The sequence below is a fragment of the Didymosphaeria variabile genome (assembly GCF_027946475.1).
Source record: "Didymosphaeria variabile strain IMI 356815 chromosome Unknown scaffold_8, whole genome shotgun sequence".
In the NCBI taxonomy this organism is placed as follows: domain Eukaryota; kingdom Fungi; phylum Ascomycota; class Dothideomycetes; order Pleosporales; family Didymosphaeriaceae; genus Didymosphaeria; species Didymosphaeria variabile.
The window spans coordinates 1,064,855-1,080,587 of record NW_026611627.1 but is presented as its reverse complement, the minus strand read 5'-3'; the positions used below and the strand labels follow the sequence as shown (position 1 = coordinate 1,080,587).

Sequence of the window (15,733 nt, the reverse complement as noted above, 5' to 3'; positions counted from 1 at the left end):
GCAGACAGTGACATATAAAGACAGGCTTAGCATAGTGGACCATCGGTTACGCTGCTTGCAGTGTTTGCCCAGTTTTCGAGACAAGGAGCTGTTCTTGAAGTCATCTTGTTTCGCATACTCGGTAATCACCCGAGCGCGGCTTTGGCGACAAGACCGAGTCCCTAACCCTGGCTCACACGGATTTGCACCTCACGGTCGACCATAATGCCGGTACCAGCGCCAGGGTGCGCTGGCGAGGTAACAATGTTCTTTTGGCTATGGTCATCACCGAGAGTGGAATTGCTGTCGCCGGCCATAGTCGTTCCGCCGTAGATTCGCGTTTCGGTGCCCTTTTGGCTCGCTAACTTGGAGTTTTGCTTACGGCTGGACAAACCTTCTTCCAGTTCGAGATAGCGGTCTGTCGACTTTTGCTGTTTGCTACGCTTGTCACTGCGAATAGTGGAGCGTAGGCTGAGGACTTTCTCGAGGAGTGGTCGGAGAGCTGGTAGGTTGGCTACGATAACTCCTATGCCGAGCTCTGCTTGTGCCCATGCAGCTACATCCATAGCATTGAACAGAAAGTCCTTGGTCGCGCTAAGGTTGACTGTGATAGAGAGACGAACGAGAGGAGCGATCGATGCGAATATGCCGAGACTTAGGAGCGCAATGACCGAGAGCTTGATCCGTTTATCCATCTGAACATTCCAGAGTAGAGGAATCGGACTATTACAATTATCAGTATCGTACAGAATAGTTATGGCGATGTAAAACGTACGTCAAAGCACAGAACCAGTCAGTGAATATCGAAACGGCTGAGAGAGCGTAACTGAAGCCGGTGATATTGCTCTGGGCATTGCAGTGACCATTGGGAAATTTTGTTGGCTTCCAGTTCATCCTATAAAACAGTCAGTCTATTATTGTCCTGCCTTGATGCCGTCTAAGATCCAAGACAGGGTTTATGCTCCACCAGGATAAGGCGCGCACATAATGTCTTGCATCAATTGGAAGTCGGGTCCACCTACGCGACAGGGACACAGTGGAAGAACTCGTAGATCGTGGTAGAACTCATTACGAGGAACACTGCGCCCATACAACAGTAGATCGGTATGGTGTAGAGCAACTGCTTGTTGGCGATGCGAAGGAGTGTGAAGCAAATGGACCATTTGACCGGTATGGCGGCCAGACACCACATCGTCTGCATGATGAACCACCACTTGAATAATATTAGCACTGGTTCCATGTATACCTTGCGCGCGAAACTATTCTTAAACTTACAAACATCGCAGTCTCCTGCTGCTTCTCAGTGAGTTGGTCATCTTTCAAACCGCCACCAGTAAATGCTATCCCGAGCATTCCAACGGTAGAGATACCAAAAATTGGCTACACGGTATCAGTATGAAGATTTCTCGGAGTTGTTATCGTCAGACTCACAATTGCAGCCAACATGCACCAATCGTCGGGGCCCCAAGCTTTCCGTGAAATGCGTACATAGAATCTGGCCGCCCAAGACAGAACGTCGAAAACCAGGAGGAGAAGCGTGCAGATTGCGAGACCAGGAGCAGTAGCACCAGCCATTGTAGCGGATGAGAGAGAATAACTCCAATACTGTTGACGATGACGAGCAATTCGCGCTCGGCTGGAGAATTGACTGCTTATACAAAAAACATTAAGGAGCGACTGAGAGTAAGGTTGGAATAAGACTGAAGATCATATATGCCCTCCTGCGCCGCGGACGTGACTTGAAGCGGTCCGTGTCAGGGAGTAGAAGACTTAGAACGCCCCTTCCCACAGGTTCGCAGGTAGTATCAGCTACGCATTTGGAAGCTTTCGAAGTCGATCGTGGGGAGAAGATAACATTTGAATCTCGTCTTCTTCGTTTCCCCCCGTTTGTGACTGAGCTTGGACAGCCCAACGGCTTGTTCAACGGTCACCGCCCGTCTGATTTGCTCACATTTTGAAAGTCACGGCTTTCCACTCAGAACACGCGGAGACATCATCCCTGGTCTTCCTCCTGCGCCTCGGCAGAAGGACACTGCATATCCCCACCCACGCGGGTTCAATCGGGACCAAAGGGGGCCTTGAAACTAATCCCGGTGTGGTGATGCATTTCCTGCAAAAGCAAATCCAGCATGATGCTCCAGGGGCCAGCTTAACCCTGATCTCGATGGGCTGCCCAGAGATGGTACCTGCGTAAACGGTAAAATGGTTGTCAATGCAATTTTAACGAGCCACTCTTTGATCGTAGAGAAACCTGACCTGACTAGCTAACGCGGCACGTCAGAGAAAAGATTGACAGTATTCTCCACAATGCCAGCTTCGGTTCGCCGCACAGCGGACAACCCATCAATGGAGACTGTAACAGTGCTGTGTAGGGAGGCAAGATCGAGTTCATGATTATTTTCAACTGCAACGCAGTTTTATCTCGTGACATAAGTCCTGACAGTCGAACGTTCAAATTGGTTCCGTGCCCAATAGCCATGAGGTCGAAATGCTGGGATCAGGAGACCTGGTGCCATGGCGCCTTGTTTCTCATGTGCCAGTAGTAGTATTTTCCGAGAGCAACGCAGGATTGGCTCGGTACAGGTTTAGCTTTGTGGAAAAGTACTGTGTATGGCTGATGGTCTTCATCAGGATTCGTATCTATCTTCAAAGAGTAATCGCAATGCACATCAGCCTCGGCCCGGCAGTTTGGGTCGGGTACACGGCTCACCTCCGCGCAGCCGCCGACTTCGCTCAATACGGACTGACTCAGGCCGTTTTACCCATGTAGGCGAAACCTCTCTAATCAAGGGTGGGCGTGCACTCGGGGAACGTTGTTAGCTCCCTTCATTTTACTCTTGTCGGTTATCGCTGTCCTCCGCTAGGATTTGATGACGCTCCATAATGCGCAACTCGCCATGGGCATCGCGTCACTTCGCCGAGGTGTTGATCCACAGTATTCGTGCGCAATGGGGTGAACGTGCAGGTGTCACAGCACCCTGCATGCACGTGGTGTGTTGAACAGCCCACTGAGCTTCGAGTGGTAGAACCGCGGGAATGGACATTCAATCTTTCTCGGAAATTTTGAGTACCGTTGACTGGGAATAGATTGTATTTGGTCTTCAACCCGATAGATCGTCTTGGGAAGAAATATACATTTCCAACAACGAAACGCTCTGCCGGGGTCGAGTTTCAGGACCCAAATGCTCGTACTCGCCTGGCTTTTCCTGTTACAAGGGATCGCCTATTGGGCCGTCAAGCCACCATCCACATTCAAGTTGATACCAGTCACCCATGCTGCGTCTTCGCTTGCCAAGTAGACAGCGGCTCGTGCATGGTCTTTGGTCTCACCGAATCGACCTCGTGGCAAAGCTGCAAGGACGGCATCCCGTGCAGAAGAGAGAGCGCCACCAAGCGCATTGTCCAGCATCGCAGTCTGGGTAACTGTTCACGTCAACTTCGTACGACAAGCGCTGAGATAGAACCAACTCACATCCTGGACAAATTGAGTTTGCAACGATACCCTGCTTAGCAACATCAAGAGCGACGGTCTTGGTCAGGGCAGCAACGGCTCCCTTTGAAGCCGTGTATCCAGCTGTTGAAGAGTGTGTTAGATCCAATGAAGGACAAGTCGGAGAGATAAGCTAAGGGCAACTCACAAAGACCTGCCATGCCGATAGTCGCAACCATAGAGGCGAAATTGACTATCCAACCACGAATTCCACAAGGATGCAGCTCTTGCTTCTTGAACTGGCGGACAACGTATTTGCATCCAAGGAAGACACCGCGGGTGTTTACCCTCAGATGCGCGTCGAAGGCGTCCTCATCCACTTCGTCGATAGGCTGAGGATTGTTTGCCTCCGTGCAGATACCCGCGTTGTTGATCAGGCTAGTGTTCACCTCATGTAAGCAACAGCACCATTGAGATTCGATCGAGACTGGACTCACATATCCACCCTTCCATACTCTGCCACGGTTTTTTCAATCAAAGCCTTCCAGTCCTCGGCCTTACTGACATCGGTTGGTACGAAGATGGCTTTGCCACCCTTCTTCGTAATGAACTCGTGAGTTGGGATATCTTCACCCTGCCCAATGGGGCGTAAGTCAGAGCATACGAGCAACGCTCCCTCTTCATGGAATTGGTTGCATATCTCGCGTCCAATGCCTTGGGAGGAACCCGTGACAATTGCGACCTTATTCAGCAGACGAGGACCGGTCATTTCGAGGAAGGTTGAGAGCAATGTTTATGATTTACTCAAAGGAAAGTGCCTGCTTCTAGAGAACTATCCGACGTTTTTCAGTTGATGTCCTGGGAGATCTATGCTAAAATGCGTGGCCTTCGGCCTCTGCATAACGATGTGGAGGCAATGGGCATCCCTGCCGTGCGTATGCTAGCAGGCTAGGTAGTCGCACGCTAGTCATGCAGCGTGACCCTCGTATCATCCCACTACTGCAGGGCGGCACAGCAAAAGCAATAGGAGACAGTGAACGGGTAACGATTGACAGGAGGAATAGTTGATACGGAAAGGAATTTGACCATGTTAGTGAGTGGGGGCGCTACCTTGGCGAGACAAGCCCATGAAGGTGGACGAGGACAATCCGGATGGCTTCCAATGGGACTGCCGATTTCTGGACAAGCAATTGATGTCGTTGCACGTCAAGACGTGGGTCCTATATCTATAGTGTCTCGGGAGAATGCCGCGGCCAGCAACAAGTGCGCGAATTGCACCCTCTTGCTATAGCTGGACCGGAATCCAATAGAACAGGACCGTCGAGAGCAAGATGTCGAGAACATTGGAAGGCAAACTCGCTATCGTAACTGGTGCTTCGAGAGGTAGGTTGTGAAAAGCTGCTGGAACCTACTTCCCAGTATCGTAACGCTGATAAGATCGATATAGGTCTCGGAGCCGCTCTAGCCCAACATCTAGCTGGGAAAGGCGCGAACGTAGTCATCAACTACACCTCGGACAACTCAACTGCCGCTGCGAAGACGCTCGCGACAGATATAGAGTCGAAGCATGGCGTTCAGACTGTCCTGGCTCAATGCGATATCACAACGCCAGATGGGCCAGGCCAGTTGGTCGAGATAGCGAAGTCGACATTCACCAAGGATGGTAAATTCCAGATCGATATTCTTATCAACAATGCCGGTGTAGTAAACCCTGCTCCAATGGGGTCGGTGACATACGAAGAATTTGATAAAACGTTCCAACTGAACGCGCGCGCACCGTTGTTCGTCATCCAGGCCGCTATGCCCTATCTCCCGAAGGATAGGTCAGGACGAATTGTGAACGTATCGAGTATCACGACCAGCATGGGTTTCTGGTGGCAGAGCTGTTATGCGGGTACGAAGGGAGCTCTGGAAGCCATGGTGCGTATGGATCACGATGAATCGATCCCTGCTAACCGGACGTCACAACTGCAGACACGCGTTTGGGCCCGCGAACTGGCTGAGCAAGCGACGGTCAACTCGATCAATCCCGGTGCTATGATGACCGGAATGTACACGGGCCTTCCGCAAGAGATGCTAGAGAAAGTCTGGTCATTGAATTACATGGCACCGCTGGCCAAACCTCGTGAAGGAATCGACTCGCCGGAAATCGTCGAAGCAGCGAAAGGGCTCGGTGGACGGCCGGCTTATCTGGAGGAAGTCTCCGGCATCGTGAGCTTGCTCTGTTCGCCTGAGTCGGGATGGATAACTGGACAGGTCATCGGCGCAAACGGAGGAGGGGTGATGACGAAGGGTTGAGGAAGAGTTGATGGGTACAGCACACTCCAATCGGAACTAGCGTGACTTGGCACGATTGAGGCTTTCCCGGACGCATGCCAAATCATTTGCCAGTACTTCCTTCAACCCAACACCATGAAGACGACACGAAAACAATGCTCGTGCCCAACCCCCGACCTCCTCCGTTCTATCAATGTTCTTTCTTCTCCTACCGAAACTCATACACCTCCAGGGCTCTTAGCCTAGTCACGTTCGCTTCTGACATGCATTCACAGCTGATGCCCTACGCAGCAAATCGAACAATGCCAGAGCTCACATTCTGTTAAGTGGCTCACTCTAGTAGTAACCGTTTATAACAAATCATCACACGAGAGTAGTAGCACACTTTGTCTACGTGTTCGGGGTCCAACAGACTCAATCTTTCAACAAGTTTCGCATGTGTAGTCCTGCTATCACAAACCGATGGCTGCCAATTCCTTCCTCGGATTCTTGTCGCTATCGTACGAGTCAACGGAACGGAGCAGGTACTGCGATGGCTCTGCTTCTCGTGCTCTCGACTGTCTCAAGCCCCCGGCTCCTGAAGATCCACGTTTTATTCCGGTGCTGTTTCGCAAGCCGTAGAAACACGTCCAGAATAGTATCGAACTCCGCCTTGAATTCCCATCTTTATTGTATATTCCTATGCTCACAGAACTACTACATGACAGACGATGGAAGGCCTTCCACACCGTCGACGTCCTCTACTGCTTCCTTTCCTCGACTACGATATCTTACCTTGTTCACCGGTACGAAAACATCATTTATCCGCTGATTGCTATGTCTACGTCACACTCGCTACCGCCTGTGATACCTTCCGCGATTTTCTTCTCGGCACCAGTTCTTGGTATCTTGGAACTTCCCCCTGAAGACTCCCAAGCAATTCACGAGATCGTATAAATCAAATTTTATACACAACGTAGCGCCAATCGAAACGTACCTGCTGCAATGATGTACACCTACCGTCAGGCGGCAAATACCCATGACTGCCTCATCTAGATCTTTGGGTGCGCCAAGTCGCCAAGGCGTGCTGGTTGCAACCAAGCCCGCCCTCGAAACAACAAACACGCCGCTCCGCCCTCAACAATCCACTTTCCCATAACCCCCAAGAAACGGAGAGGACCCGCTCCAGTGATCACCCGCTCTTGGTAGATGGCTAAGGTGTGGGAGGCATGGGATCTTGGGGCCTTGGGTTAGCGGAATCGTATCGGATCGGCGGGGCCATCTGAAGGTGCATCGGCCTTAAGGGGGTGCTTCAACTTCCGGCTTCGAAATTTTTCTTGGTTCGTTTGTATTTGCTTGGTTGAGGTAGTGTATGCTTGGTTGGCGATCTTGGGCTCAATGTAGGCTGTGTATCGTGCGTAAAGGTTGGGTTAAAGTGTCAGCGTGACACGAAGATCTGGGCGCTTTGACATATAAATGTCAAGTTCCACCATGCAGTCCCATCTTCACTCAAGCGCTTCCACCCTCCATCGATTTTTCTCAACATCCACGGGACTTCACACGCGCACATTGACCCACAATTTCGTTCTGATCTCTTACGCATATCTCCACGATGAAGCTCGCAGTCGTCGTCACCTCATTCCTTGTTACACTCGCAGCAGCGCTGCCCGACCCCATTCCTCAAGGCTATACAGGCCCTTGCTCGACAACAGACTGCGGTGTGAACCACCTCGATTGCACGGGTCGAGGCAACCTCTGCGTACCGTGGCCGTCAACCGACCCGGCTCTGCGCAAAGGGTGTACGTGCAGCACCGGTTAGTTGAACACAACGACAATGTGAACTGGTAAGTTCACCCATTAAATACTCTTAGGGGTTAGAGTGAAGGGCTCGACTATCCACATCTTCCCTTTGGGATGAAACCGACGAGATCCTGATTAAGAACTAGCATCACTACCCTCACTGCCGCGGAGAGCCTGCACGAAGCACACTTCATAAATAGCGTACCAGAAGCCCAGAAAAAGCGCCTAGATACCCCTGAGCACAGTCGTCACAGCTCACGTCCGACGTACATGCCTCGAGAGCCGTACGACGCACGATTCGGTGCGGAGTGAAAGGGAACGAGGGGCTCTAGTCTCCGCCACTCTTTGTCGAGATGCCATGTATATTAGATCTCTCATTCACGAAACATCACGACCATTTCCTTCATCAGATGTAATTTAGCGTCCTAGCATGTTGGTCTCTTACATGCCTCCACATTACACCTGAATACATGAAATTGTGAGCATGACTAGCGATTACGAGACCTCTTACCGCCAATGCAGATAAGGTCCTCCCATCCTGCCAAGTGCATTGGACCCCGCCCCATGATACAAGTGTCAAGTATCCCTTCCTAGCACATGCTTGTATCCACCCCTTCGAAACGGTCCACGCTCTAGACATCCATCAAGCAGGCCTTCTCAAGCCCGATGCTCCCTTATACAATTCCACCGTAGGTGTGCCAAAAGAGTGGAACTAAGTGACACCGCTTCTGCGCCATAACTTGCTCAGGCGATCGTTGCCAGGCTGTTGCTTCATGGATGCCGCCCTGCTGAAAGCTTCCGCCTGAGCCTTTCATATGGTGCTTCACCTCATCACAAGCTACGTCCCAAACTCATCGAATAATTCCGCTACATTGATTTTTGCGCGCAAAGATCTTCCTCGTATCCAGAATCTGTTCCAAACATGGCCTCTTCCCAGTGACTCTTGCACGTTTCCATTGCTTGAACAGTGTGTCTGGGCCCCTAGTTTCATGGGGAAGGAGAATGATCATTTTCCCGCCGGGTTGAAGGTGCCCAAGGCCAAGTGCGAGTTGCGCAACATGGAGCTTGCAAGCCTCCCAAGCCTCCCAAGCCTCTTGATGAGCGGCTCAAGAATCTTGGAAGCACTGCGCGGTGGCGCCACACAAAAGGTCAGAGAGGTGTTTGGGGTGGAACTGCCGTGCCAGGAAGGAAGTCTTCCGCTTCAGGACGCTCATAGGTATGTCCATGACGTCCATATCAGCAGCGAGCATAGTTATGTATGCCGTATCGATGGCCACATTCGGCAGGCAGAGCCTGCGCTCGAGGATTGATGTTGATGCTTCTTGCATTAAACCGCCAGGCGCAGCCCACTTCTGGGAACCGATGGCCCCCTAAGAAGGGGTTCGAGATAGCGAGCGTACAACCGGTTTCCTCATGCATCGCCCAAACAACATCGCTCATCTTTTTTCGAATGATTGCGCCGATTCCTCCGCTGGGAAATCAGCCCTGTCCTGCCGTCTGTCAAAGTACTCATCGACTTCTTCACGGTTCCTTTCCAGTCAGTACATTATCACTAGAATCGCTTCGAGTGTTCCACACGGCCTTGAACACCCTTGTACCATCCACCCGCAGCATCTCCCCAGCGCAGCACCCACTCCCAAGAAAATGTCCATCTCCCCATCTCTTGCGTACCTTTCACCTCCCCAATTTCAGCATGGCCCACTTCCCACCTTGTAAACACCCTTTTTAAAATCTGTATATCGCCATCACACAACACACCATATCTGAGGCAGCAGCACAATAATTGGTAGAAACGTTGTTTAGCAAATAAATCCAAAGGGATACCGAAGTTCGCACTTCGTAAGGTATCCCTGTCCTCTACGTATATACCAATAAAACCCACATGTACCTATAAAAAGCCCTTATAACCCAAAAGCCATCTCATCCCATCCCATCTCAGTCCCGATGCAGCTCCTCGCCTATAGCACCGAACGCCAATCGCTAAAATAAACACACAGCAGGCGCAACACCAGACACCCTTCCTAACCTGATCATCGGCTCTTCTCCCGGGGGATACTAGGCCCCGCATTCAAGGCCCCGGCGAAGAATCTACCCACATCCCCGGCCTTTAACCTCGATCTGAACCCGGGTCCTGGAGCTTCACTCGCTGTACTCCTCCTGCTCAATCCCGTGCCCGTCCTCATCAGTCCACCCTCTCCCAGATCACTAACGTTACTTCCCCTCCTCGCCCTCCTCGTCGCATCTTCGTCCTCCTTCTTGTGCAACGATTCACTCGGGAGAAGGATGGCACGATCGAGTGCGTAGGGAAGACCGCGGTGACGCCCACGGATCTGCATGGCGATGATAATGAGTTTCGAGAGGGTCTTGAATTGACCGGAGAAGGAGGTGTTTGAGCTAGGATAGCCAAGAGAGAGACCGACGGTGCCGTACGCGGAGACGATTTCGAAGAGGACGGAGAAGAGTGTGAAGGCGTATTCGTTGGTCTATTCTTTTAGCAATGACTTTTGGAAAGGGCAAATGGAAGCGGAAGGGGATGGGAGGATAGAAGGAGTTGCAAGTGATTTCTGCAGGACAATGTTGTGTTGGATGTTTGACACATACATTGCTCGCTTCAATAACTTGTACCTGCTGCCACCTCGGGAGCCCCGGGAGCGTCCATAGGAGCCGACTTACGTTCTGCAAGCGAGAGCCTTCGACGATCGCGATGATGAAGAAGCCCAAGAAGACATACCACAAGTCGAAGGATAGTTGGCGACGCACGTGAGTGCCGAAGTAGCTATTTTCGGTACCCTCGTTCTCGTCGTGGGAGTAGATACCCAGTGATTTTTCTTCGTAGACGTTGGTCTTACGCAAGGAAATGGCGATCGGAAAAACCGAAATATACATCATGATCAGGTACGATACTTGGATGGCGGGGTGAAGGTCAGAAAGACCGACGACCGCAAAGCCTGCAGTGCGAGTTGAGGCAGCTTGGAAGATGCCGTCCAGGAACCGGAAACCTCCAGGTAAGCCTTCAACAGCTGGAGCGTTGAGCTAGACGCGCATTAGCAGCTGGCTTGATTGTATGGTAGGACATGACTTACATCTAGAATAATGAAGAAGATAAGGTCGATGCCGTTTAGTAGTATGAGGACCCAGAAGAGCCACCAGTTAGCGCTGCTCGGGAACAAAAGTGTGAAGCAGCGACGCGGATGGTCCAGGAGGAACTTGAACTCCTCCCAAATGCCGCTTCTAAACGGCACGCATTTGGAACAGAGCCATATGACAAAGCGAAGCATACAAGGAAAACCTGTGTTTCCAATAATGATAAGAAAGGTACCCAGCAGCAAGGGTAGGACGCAAAGTTGGAAGAGGACCATCGAGTCAGGATTGAGGGTGAAACCTAGATCGTTGAACATGGAAGCTGGTGTAAAGAAGCCCCTATTATCATTAGCTCCGATATCAATAGCTTACGTTGCATGACTTACCACCACACAGGACTGACACCCACTTCACGGAGTTTACCGGAGTAATATGCGTCGTTCACGATCCACGGAAGCAGGCAAATCATGCCCAGCAGGTGGAAACCGACGAAGTAGCATACGAGAACAACAGCTAGCAGCTTGAGAGCACGGTATTCGATACCTCCGAGCTCCTCTCTTTGTTCCTCAGTCAGGTCCACGAAGGCAGAGTTCCTTCCTACAGTCGGAGTCCAACTCAGATATGGCATGGGATCCTCCTCCTCTCTATCGCGGGTGAGGAAACTGCTAAACGTCCTTGATCTTGACCGAGTTGGAGCATGGAAGCCAGTCGTAGGCGCTTCATTTTCCGACACATCGGATCGCCGCCTTGTTCGATTGAAATGGTACGCCGATGGTCCAGCATTGGGGCGGCGGCGCACGTTATCTGGAACGTCGATAGTGATATGATTCTTGAACGGGTGGTCGTCACCGTTCATTTCTTGTGCTTGTGGTCTAGAAGCCGACCGTGAGCGCTTGACCTGCAAGCGATCACCATCATTCGAAGCGTTCGTCGTCGGCCTCTCCAGCTCTGCACCTTCTTCAATCCGCTCCGGAACAAAGCCACGATCATAGTCCCGAGGACCCGGAATGCGAAAGGTAGCTGCATCCTTCGGGTTGCGCTGGTTCTGGACGAAGGCGATACTTTGCTCCTTGTTCTTCTGAGGCATTCGATCATCCGGAGACGCGGCATCGTCAGGGGACGCGGCATCGTCAGGAGACGCGACCTCGTCAGCAAAGGTGATGTTGCGATGCAAGGGCATCTCAGGAGGGGCGGTCGTGGGTGAGACGTCTTCCGGTGCAGGTTCTTTCTCTTTCCTCGGAGTGGATGCATTGCCGCTGTCGCTGTCCGTATCCTCGATGGCGATGTCTCCTTCGTGGAACGCTTCCTCGTCATCAATTCTCGTGCCCTTAACGTGTCCATCGGCGGCCCTCAATACCCTGATTTCCCGATCACCCACCCCATTCTCTTCCCTGCCAACGTCTCGTTCAAGCTCGGGTTTGCCTTTGGTGACGGATCTGGTCCGTGATCGCCGCATACTACGTGCCTCGAGTACGACATTCTGAAACCGTCTTTCGAACCAGTACAAGCGAATAAAGACAACGAATGTGTTGATGAAGATAGGATTACAGACACAAGCTAGTAGCATGAGCACAATCTAAGTGATCTGGTTAGCGTATTCCATAGTAGCCAACGCTGATATACACCTTACCTGTTGGTACAGTTGCAGTTTGTTGACATCGACGCTGTTCTTGGTCAGCTCAGCTCGCGGATTTCTCCCACCTCACCTACGTATTCAGCCCACTCTGAGTCGCTCCACCGCTTGCGAAGAATAATGCATCGATATATGCCAGGTTCTTGGCAGGATAGAGGATGATCGAACCGATAAGCGCCATAAGGATAATGTACGTATCTAGCCATTGTCAATACACGCAATAGGCCCAAGCGTTCTGGTACACACAGTGTAGTGTAATAAAGTTCAAGCGAGGCTTGAAAGCCGACCATTTCTTCGGTACGCGCTGCTTCAGCCATCCGAAGACGGCGAGCCACGGGCCAAACATCTTCTTCTGGTTCCTCCTTGTCTCGGCGATTGGGCTTGCTGAGAAGTGTCACACTGAAAGGTCCGCTCGGATGCCCCGGTAGTTTCTCTTGCGGTCGACGACCGGCGGGTGGCGCTCGAGCTCGTAGGACGTGCTGTTATAAAGTACAGACCGACGCGGAGTCTCTATGCAGGTTCTTGCGATTCGAAATGTGCATTGTCGGCAGGGTCTCGAGGGTTACGGTCGCATTCGAGTGAGGTGATCGAGTCCGTGAGAGGTGTAATCGGGCCGGGCGCAGTCGCGAGTGCTGGGGTTTAGGGTCCTGGCAGCGCGAGGATAACGCAAATGAAGGTCAACATGATGACGCCAAGACCGAGGTCGAGACTTGCCGCTTTCAGGAGAGGAGTGGTCCAACACCAAACCCCCCGTCCACGATCAAGGAAAAATAAAATTACTGGCTGACCCAATGTGTAACGCAACCGCGCCTCTTTCCTTTGAAACACGATAAACACACACGTGCATGATGTTTGGGAAGTCACTATCGCCCCCAATCCCGGAATCCTCCCGCACGTGCCGGGCAACCGCGGAAGTCACGCCGAAATCACCACTTGGGCATCAGTGCAATTCGCATCGCTTCGCATTCAGGTACCAAGTGGCTAAATCTAGGAGATAATGAAGAAGCTATTCGCTCTCCTCTCGCGCACCTCAAAGTATTCACATCTGAAAAGCATTGTCGCCATGCAGGTTCTCCCAATGCAACCAGAAACACGCAGAAACAACTGAAATCACCACATCCTACACATGCAATTTGTCCTTCTAGCCCTCGCCAATCTATTCACCTCCAGCAAATACGCACTATATCCTCGTTGTGGTTTGAGGCCCTGGTATTCCGGCCATAGAAGATGTTGCCTGTGCATCGGAAGCACCGTCAGTACCGTTCAGTGCTGGTGAAACGGCGCCGGATCCTGTGGACTTCTTGGTTTTGAGAGTGAGCGGGAAGGGATAGTCATCGGGGTCCTCCTCCTCCCTGTGCGATGTATCAGTCTGGGCCCTTTCTCACAATATATGGTGAATGGTACTTACGGGAGCTTCCATGCTATGTAGTCCTCGGTGCTTAATCCTTCCCTTCCTTCCTGCAGCGATGCGAAATCACCAGGCGTCATCATCCCGGACCGGTCGCGGGGCGATCCAGGCTCTGACAGCGGCCGCGAGACCTTGACCTCGTGCGAGCCGAAGAAGTCGGGCTCCTCGTCCTCTTCGTATGCCGCTGGGTAGGCTCGTCGCAGGGCAAGTTGGCGCGCTTTGACGTATTCCATGCCCATCCGCTTCCAGTCGAGCAGGTCGCTGAGACGCTCAGTCCGGTTACGCTGGTTGATGCGCTGTCGCTTGCTCTTCTTCGTGAACTCATGCATGTAGTCCACAAGCTGATTGACTGAATCATCAACACCCTTCGTACGGCGATCTACAATATAAATACCGTAGTCGGCAGCGTTCTCGATCAACTCCTCCATGTAGCAACCAAAACCGGACAAGTTGGTAGTGATGCTGGGTACGCCCATGACAGTGCACTCTGCGGGCGTGTAGCCCCATGGTTCGTAGTACGACGAAAAGACGCCCAAGTGGGTTCCTCGAACGAAGTCGTCATAGTCGAGAGGAAGTACAGGGTTCGCGGAATTTAGGAACTCAGGGTGGAAGACGACCTTGACACGATCCGACGGGTGGTTGAACAGCTGGCAGCGGCGAAGCTGGTTCAAGACTGGGTCCTCAGCATCGTTGACCATGTTGTGCGTTACGATCGGTGGCAAGTTGTTTCTCTTCATCGCGAAGAGCCGGCGACGGAGCAAAATCTTGTCCGAAGCGGAGAGCAAGTCTTTCTCGTCAGGCATGTCCTGGCCATCAGACCAAGTGAGAGAACGTTCGAACAATTTCTTGCCCACGTTCTGCTCAATCGTCTTGATGGTGTCGTGCAACGATTTGATCACAGCCTGTCCCTTGAGCGCTTCAACGGTCAAGGACTGTGTCTGTGCGGGTAGGATAATGAAGGCTACCACAGTCATGTTGGATCCGGCGCTCTTCATTCGGTGGTTCAGTCGCGCCAAAGACTCGATGAACATATCCACACCCTTATTACGGTACTCGTAACGACCAGCAGTGAAGAAGTAGAGGGTATTCTCCGGATCAAAGTCATTGTGCCCGTAGAAGTGACCTCGGACAAAATCATTGATTTTCTCTTTCGCCTGCTGGTGCAAGTTCTGGAACTCGTGTGTGGCTGAGAACTTCTTCACGTTTAGGCCATTAGGCAATACACCGTCCGGTTTGCGCTTCAGAAGATGTTCGCTCTCGTACGCAGTGATGTGTGAGACGGTAGTAAATACATCGGCGGCGTGTGTAGCTGCGCGTTCTATGCAGTAGCGGTGGTAGATTCCACGCTTTCCAGCTTCAGCATCCACATCGAAGAATTGTAGGTTGTTGTAGAAATCAACGGAACCAGCGCAAAGATAGCGGCCCAGCAGAGTAGCGTGGGTGGTGAAGATGGTGGTGACGTCTATGCGTCGCTTCTTGCACAAAGGAAGCGCGACACCAGCGAGCCACTCGTGGAACTGTACAATGACAGCGCGTTTCTTCTCGTGGTAGACATACTGGTGTGGTCAGCCCTGTCAGGTAAAGGTGAGGGGTCCGCCATACCTCGCCCAAGAACCATGCAATCACATAGCCAAAGACAATAGCTTCGTTGGTCTCGGAGTCGCCGGGCGGTGACGGAATACCAGCAGAGGACCACAGGTCGCCTTTCCACTCGTCAAGGTATCCATAGCCAGTGCTCGTGTCGAAAAGCAGCACGCGTGGCGCGCCATCAATCAGCCATCGACCGTACAGCGTCTTAATGCCCCGCTCATTCATAGACTTGATGGTGGCTACCATGGCCGGGTCCTTCGGCTCCAATTCCTCGACCTCGACTGCGGCCTGTCGCATCTGTCAGTGGGGCTGGAGGTTGTCAAGCATTGCGGTCGTACCGAATTTCTATTGAGCGGACCGAGCAGTGTGTATGCGGAGCCATATTCGGCCGTTGTCACCTGAGCTTTCGACTTCAGGACCGAGTAGATACCACCAACTGTGAAAGTCATTAGGAAGCTTCCTGAGGCTCAATTGACAACATACCTCGATTCGCTACCTCGGTCGCAACCTCGAAGAGAAGGTGGTTTGAGACATCGCGTGCTTCGGTCATTGTGCC

The 15,733-nt window shown here is 52.0% G+C and overlaps 5 protein-coding genes across 5 annotated transcripts; 1 reads left to right on the top strand and 4 right to left on the bottom strand.

The window, feature by feature from the left end:
- Nucleotides 1-161: 161 nt before the first annotated feature.
- N0V89_010571 (uncharacterized protein) lies at nucleotides 162-1,554 on the bottom strand (the record flags this gene model as incomplete). The annotated part of the gene is made up of 5 exons (XM_056219313.1): nucleotides 162-702; nucleotides 755-874; nucleotides 1,002-1,192; nucleotides 1,255-1,359; nucleotides 1,411-1,554. 5 exons carry the CDS (start codon nucleotides 1,552-1,554, stop codon nucleotides 162-164), a joined length of 1,101 nt encoding a protein of 366 aa, XP_056066440.1.
- A 1,648-nt stretch (nucleotides 1,555-3,202) lies between these two features.
- On the bottom strand, nucleotides 3,203-4,178 carry N0V89_010570 (uncharacterized protein; the record flags this gene model as incomplete). The annotated part of the gene is made up of 4 exons (XM_056219312.1): nucleotides 3,203-3,402; nucleotides 3,482-3,553; nucleotides 3,618-3,847; nucleotides 3,907-4,178. 4 exons carry the CDS (start codon nucleotides 4,176-4,178, stop codon nucleotides 3,203-3,205), a joined length of 774 nt encoding a protein of 257 aa, XP_056066439.1.
- Nucleotides 4,179-4,536: 358 nt separating this feature from the next.
- Nucleotides 4,537-5,707, top strand: N0V89_010569 (uncharacterized protein; the record flags this gene model as incomplete). Its single annotated transcript, XM_056219311.1, has 2 exons — nucleotides 4,537-4,626; nucleotides 4,829-5,707. 2 exons carry the CDS (start codon nucleotides 4,537-4,539, stop codon nucleotides 5,705-5,707), a joined length of 969 nt encoding a protein of 322 aa, XP_056066438.1.
- A 3,788-nt stretch (nucleotides 5,708-9,495) lies between these two features.
- TRK1 (low affinity potassium transporter) lies at nucleotides 9,496-12,525 on the bottom strand (the record flags this gene model as incomplete). Its single annotated transcript, XM_056219310.1, has 6 exons — nucleotides 9,496-9,948; nucleotides 10,139-10,498; nucleotides 10,549-10,885; nucleotides 10,933-12,036; nucleotides 12,257-12,377; nucleotides 12,426-12,525. The coding sequence occupies 6 exons, from the start codon at nucleotides 12,523-12,525 to the stop codon at nucleotides 9,496-9,498; spliced, it is 2,475 nt and encodes an 824-aa protein (XP_056066437.1).
- An 834-nt stretch (nucleotides 12,526-13,359) lies between these two features.
- On the bottom strand, nucleotides 13,360-15,727 carry GSY1 (glycogen synthase; the record flags this gene model as incomplete). Its single annotated transcript, XM_056219309.1, has 5 exons — nucleotides 13,360-13,531; nucleotides 13,588-15,143; nucleotides 15,190-15,465; nucleotides 15,516-15,613; nucleotides 15,661-15,727. 5 exons carry the CDS (start codon nucleotides 15,725-15,727, stop codon nucleotides 13,360-13,362), a joined length of 2,169 nt encoding a protein of 722 aa, XP_056066436.1.
- Nucleotides 15,728-15,733: the final 6 nt, after the last annotated feature.